At 36.6% G+C, this 5,873-nt stretch overlaps 1 protein-coding gene and 1 long non-coding RNA gene across 2 annotated transcripts; one reads left to right on the top strand and one right to left on the bottom strand.

The window, feature by feature from the left end:
- The first annotated feature begins 247 nt into the window (after window positions 1-247).
- Window positions 248-1,522, top strand: LOC125477515. The gene is made up of 2 exons (XR_007258565.1): window positions 248-983; window positions 1,080-1,522. It is a non-coding gene; the product is annotated as an uncharacterized LOC125477515 (long non-coding RNA).
- A 1,359-nt stretch (window positions 1,523-2,881) lies between these two features.
- Window positions 2,882-5,136, bottom strand: LOC103943270 (non-functional NADPH-dependent codeinone reductase 2-like). Its single transcript, XM_009353521.3, has 4 exons — window positions 4,721-5,136; window positions 4,356-4,599; window positions 3,956-4,135; window positions 2,882-3,245 (listed from the first exon to the last, which is right to left on the bottom strand). The coding sequence occupies exons 1-4, from the start codon at window positions 5,110-5,112 to the stop codon at window positions 3,021-3,023; spliced, it is 1,041 nt and encodes a 346-aa protein (XP_009351796.3). The 5' UTR covers window positions 5,113-5,136; the 3' UTR covers window positions 2,882-3,020.
- Window positions 5,137-5,873: the final 737 nt, after the last annotated feature.

Here is a 5,873-nt window from a genome sequence, read left to right as displayed (position 1 = left end):
ACCATTCTTTGGTCGATCATAAGCTTTTTTTTCAGGTGTGCAAATGGAAAACTTTGGATTTGGAACCCCTTTTCCCGGATTGTGGGTTTTTGCTTTCACAAAGGTGCGTTGTAAATAAACCATGCTTCTTCTGTTTTTCATAAAAGTAATCAATAATATTATTATTAATTATACATCAAATTAGCGTGGGGAAAGAAATTTTCAAACTTCGGTCGTGACTCGTTAGTATATAAATTAATTATGCAAACAACTTTTTCCCCAAATGGAAATGATGTGGTAATATCTTTCATATATTCAAATAGAGCTCACTGTGTGGATGTCATTTTCTTTCAAAAGTAAATAATATTTATACTTTTGTGAGCAATATTGCGTTATCATTGAATAATTGAATATTGTTATGCTAAGTACTAACCGTAAGCAGAAACGTTATGCTACAAGGGACGTGGGTTCACATAAAAATCCAGTCAGTATTGTGATCTTGATGATTCGTTACCGTGTAATCAATGCCACATCAGCTTAAGTTGTTAGAATGTTTGTTAGGCTTGACGTTATAAGCTATGATAAGGAAATATACTACCACACAAACTTCTCGATAAGTTTTTGCACTATCTTCTCAGACATCACAATTCTCAGCTTAGCACAAACCATACTCTAAATAACCATAAAACTCAAGAATCCATACCCATTTCTCCAAACATATCCAAAGTTGCGGAAAAATCAAACCCAATAAAAGAGACAAAACAGAGTTTCAGTGAAGCAGAGAGACTAGAATTAGATGCTGCAAATGATAGAACACCACCAGTGTCATCATTTTCTCCACTGGTTTCCTCCCAAGCCCATAATTAGACAGATTTGGCTCACATTTGTCATCTAACAATATGTAATCTTGGAACTAAGTCCCATTTCCGAAGATTGATACCTTTGATATAGCCTATGCCAGGAATAATAAGAATTGGACCAATGACACTGCTGAGGCCAAATTTGTAGGTTTTACATTTTGAGGTTATGATAACCATTCTACTTTAGTTATATAATTGACGTTGTATTAAATTGTACTGTCTTGACTACATCTTTTTTAGGATGAAGGGATCTTCATTGACAACCCCAGCAGTTGGATCAGGAGCAGCTGGCATCAGAGAGAGCAGCTCGAGAGGCAGCAGATCAGAGAGTGAATGCAGCTGATGCAGCTCGCGTGGAAGTCCAGTAAAGTCTTGGACTTTTCATACAGTCGTAGAGGCAAACTATGCAGCAGCTAGCGAAGGAAGCCCTTGGGTTTGTACCTCCCCCAATGATTTTACCACCACACACAAATTCCGATCAACATGTGGGTGAGGAAGAGGATGAAATAAATGCTTACCAGACTCCTTTTTCATTTGGAACTTATTACTCATCTACGAATGGTTTAGATACCAAACTACTCATTTTCCAATATGCTTACTCGACGGTTTGTGGATGCATTATATCTAATGTTATATAGCATTTGGTATGTATATTGATGGGTTTAATATGTAACTCTTCATTATTTCATAACGTGGTTTTGCGTTTCGGCAATGGAAATCTCTCCCGGCAAAATATTGTCGGCAAAGAGTTTGTCGGCATTGGGTACTAAGCTGAAAAAAAATTGTCGACAAAGAGTTTCACCTTTTTGGACGAATATTTTTGTCGTGGAAAATCTATGCCGACAAAATATTTTGACGAGCAATAACACATTTGCTGACATACTATTCTGTCAACTATTTTAGTGGCGGGCACAATTTGACGGCTGAGTTTTGTCACCTTAAAACAGAGTTGAGGAAATACCAAAATTCTTCGGAAAAGATCTTACACAACACACTTTGTGTGACAAAAAATTTCGTCAGAAAAGACCCTTTGCCGACGAAATATAACTTTTTCCGACAAACTGATTTTGTTGGTAAAGCCGAAATTTCTAGTACTGTGATGAAAAGGTCATCCCGGGAATTGATGAGGCCAAGAGAAAGCGCTTCTGAAGTGGCTTCACCCCAAAATTACTTTGTGTTGTAAGTAGCATATCTTATGTTAAAAACTGTCGCGAGCACGTCGATGAAAGTAAAATAAGTTTACCAGTTGGTTTAGGTCCAAAAACCCTTAAAAATGAATTAAAAATGTTGGCCATAGGACCTTATGATAAAGAGTTATGCTAGGTAACCAACTTTTTAAATTACATTTGCAAACTATGTGATGTGTTACCAATAGAAAATACGGATGTTAATTAAGTAATAATCCAAACTCAACAACTACATCATATAATTTAAATAGATGACCTCTTATAGACTTTTTCCTTTTCATGTGATACTTGTGATTCTCTTGTATGTCAATTTTAATATTGTCTTATCAACCATTGTCCAAATTGTCAAAGATTATGGAGCAAACCACGTTCAGGATATGCTAATTAATTAGTTAAGGCATGCACGAAAATGCAAAGTCACCGTAAACGGTTTATTCTTTGATATAGGCGAGTCGGATTAGCATCTCTCTTGCAAGAATTAGTACAGCGTGTTATGTAATGTAATTATGTTTATTACTTTGGCCATAGAAGACAGAACACCTTTGAATTCAGAGATAGGCCGCTGGACACGGGGTGGATGTTACCAGGTAGCTAAGGTCTTAACTTTGAACAATACGGTACGGTTCACCAGTTCACCTCATCTGTTGGAAGTTAAAACCTTTAGTGGAGTAGATTGATTATGCTATTTGTAAGTAAGCTCTAACAAATAGGCGGGCTCTTATATGATTAAATTGACTAATTACTAACTCCTAACCGTGTAATTGGTAATCTTTTTTTCCTTGGATTTTGTCAAGAAATAATTCTACTGTTTCCTTCTTTGTCGACTGAAACTTCATTTGACAAAAAAAACAGACAAACAAAGAACAAAAACACTTGCAATGTTTGATTTTGGTATTCTAAAAAGTACATTGATTTTTGTTCGGAAAAAAAAAAAAAGGTACATTCATTCAACAATCATGCAACCATAACTCGTGCAATTTGTGAAACACGAGGACTAAATCTCTCCATCCCAAAGCTCCTCAGGAGACTTGCAAGGGCCTTCATCTGAAATGAAGTCAAATCCTTGGTACCCTCTGATTTGTGGAATTTGATTGATCTTATCCAAATCCTCAGGACTCAGCTCCCAATCAAATACGTCAATATTTTCTTTAATCCTCTCCTTGTTAAAGCTCTTCACCACCACGATCACCCCTTGCTCATAAGCCCACCTCAGACAAACCTAATTCATGCATGCAAAAGCAAAGCACCCAAAATTTCATAGTTAATATCATAATATTTTCAAGAAATAAGAATTCATACAAAAGAATATATAGGATGCATCAATGTGGCCTCATTAAAATCTTGTTGGAGACTTTCAACTCGGTCAAAAACAAGAGAGTACCCGCGCACGAAAATTGGTATTATTATTTTCACCATAAAATTAATTGGTAATATAGAGAGTAGTTCAACTTCTTATAAGCTCATACAAAGTCCCTTCTCTCATCAATGTGTGACTTATTTTGAACACGCCCCCTCACATGTGGTAAATTTGCCCAACCTCTTATAAGCCCATTCAATGTCTCTCCTTCCATCAATGTGGTCTCTCCTCCCATCAAAATGTGACTCATTCTTAACACGCCCCCTCATGTGTGGTTAATTTCAAGCTTAACACGTGGATAACACAACGGGATGACATGGAGCGTGTATAACCGTTTAGCTTCACATGTGAGACAACCTGCTCTGATACCATAACGAAAGTTGAGGTTTCACCATAAAACCAATTGGCAATATGAGTAGTAGCCAAACCTTTTATAAGCCCGTACAAGGTCTCTTCTTCAATCAATATGGGACTCGTTCTCAATATTCTTTAAATATAAAAAAATTCCTTTTTTTTTTTTTCAAATGAACGGTCAGATCAAAAATAGTTCAGCAGGTTTTTATGGTGCGTACCTGGGCTAGGGTTTTTCCTTTGGCGTGCGCAATCTCTTTGAGCACCTCACAATCCATGACTCTCTTTGTCCCCCAAAAAGCTCCGTTTGCCCCCAGTGGAGAATAGGCTGCAATAACTATATCCTTTTTCTCGCAAAACTGTCTTAGTTTTTTCTGTTGCCAAACTGGGTTCATCTCCACCTAACCAGATTAAACATTTACTTAAATTCTACTAATTTTGGGGTCAACTACACTTGCAAATAAAAGACAACCATAACCGATCACATATATGATAACTGTAAATTTGCACTATCAACAATGTCAACGGCATACTGGCATCGTATCAACATCCGCATTTAAAAACACTTAGTTAACCGCATTGTTATAAAACTTTATATATACGGTAGAGGTAATGAATTACTTGGTTGACTGCAGGGGGAATTTTAGCAGTGGTAAGCAAGATTTCAAGCTTCTTGCAAGAGAAGTTGCTGACTCCTATGGACTTGGTGAGGCCAAGGTTTTGACATTCCTCCATGGCTTCCCAAACCGACTTGAAATCCATGGGAAGAAGGTCCTCTTTTTTAATAGGAAAATCAAATTTTCCCGGCTTCATACTCACCGGAAAATGAATCAGATACAGATCAAGGAAATCCAACCGAAGATTCCTACATGCATGGATGGATACAAATTAACGTGCTTAAGTAGAAGAATTAAATTAAACGTCAACCCTTGTAAGCAGAATTAATATGCATTGTATTAAAAAGAATAAACAACTTAACGAATTACCTGAGAGAGTTATGAATGGCAGGCAGCACAAGATGAGGGTGTGCGTCGCTACACCAGAGCTTGGAAGTGATGAAAAGGTCATCCCGGGAATTGATGAGGCCAAGAGAAAGAGCTTCTGAAATGGCTTCACCCAAAAACTGCTCTGTGTTGTAAGCAGCAGCCGTGTCAAAGTGCGTGTATCCAGCTCTGATTGCATTGAGAATGGCTGCTTTTGTGGCTTCACTGCCGGCTGAAGGAAACGTCCCTAACCCTATCACCGGCATGCTTTTCCCGCTTGCCGCCAGCGGGAGTGGCAATTTCGGCATGCTCTTGCTTCCCATTTTTGCCTCCACCACACACCAATCGATTTCAGTTTTAAGCAATATCCATAAGAGTGCTACTAGACCCACCATATTATCTTATTTTTCTATCCACATGATAATTTCACCCATCATAAAATATTAAAAAAAGTAAAATGTAATTTTCCCACCCACCATTATTTCCAAAATAACCCTAATATATATATATATATATATTTTTAAATAATTGTAATATATCTTTAAATAATATTATAAATAAATAAATAAAAATAGAAAAAGTGAAAGAAAATACAAAACCTAAGAACTGGACATTCATCATCTCCTTCACACCTATCTTCACCTTGCTGAGACCCCTGATCCCCAAACCACTCTTCTTCCTTTTTTGTCAAAGCCTCAGATCTCACACCCAAGTCTCTTTTTCCTCCATTTGAGTTTCTCGCCTTCATCTAGCACACACTCATTCATTCCTCCAACCTTTCCGTCGATTCTAACTCAAATTTTTCCCAACCTCTTTCCACCAAAGATATCACATCTCACCCACCATTATTTATATATTTTAAATTATTTTTTGTTTTTTCAAAATTTTTGTACTTAATTATCTACACTTATTTATACTTTCATCAAGTATAACATAAGATTTTATGGTATCCACTAGTGTAAATATTTTAAATTGAAGATTGAATTCATTCATTGTATTCATATAGGGTCAATGAGTGTAGCTGCAAAAAATCATCAAAATCGGAGTTACAATAACCGTTAAATCGTAATTTTTCGTTTATAACCGTCGAAAAGTTTTGTCTCATTACTTGATCTCTGAATGTTTGTTTTTTTGCAATTTTTGGCGTATGCGATCT

Source organism: the organism of the source record quoted next, unplaced genomic scaffold (assembly GCF_019419815.1).
Source record: "Pyrus x bretschneideri cultivar Hongxiangsu unplaced genomic scaffold, Pyrus_bretschneideri_v1 Contig22, whole genome shotgun sequence".
Lineage (NCBI taxonomy): Eukaryota > Viridiplantae > Streptophyta > Magnoliopsida > Rosales > Rosaceae > Pyrus > Pyrus x bretschneideri.
This window is presented reverse-complemented; position numbering and strand designations above follow the sequence as displayed.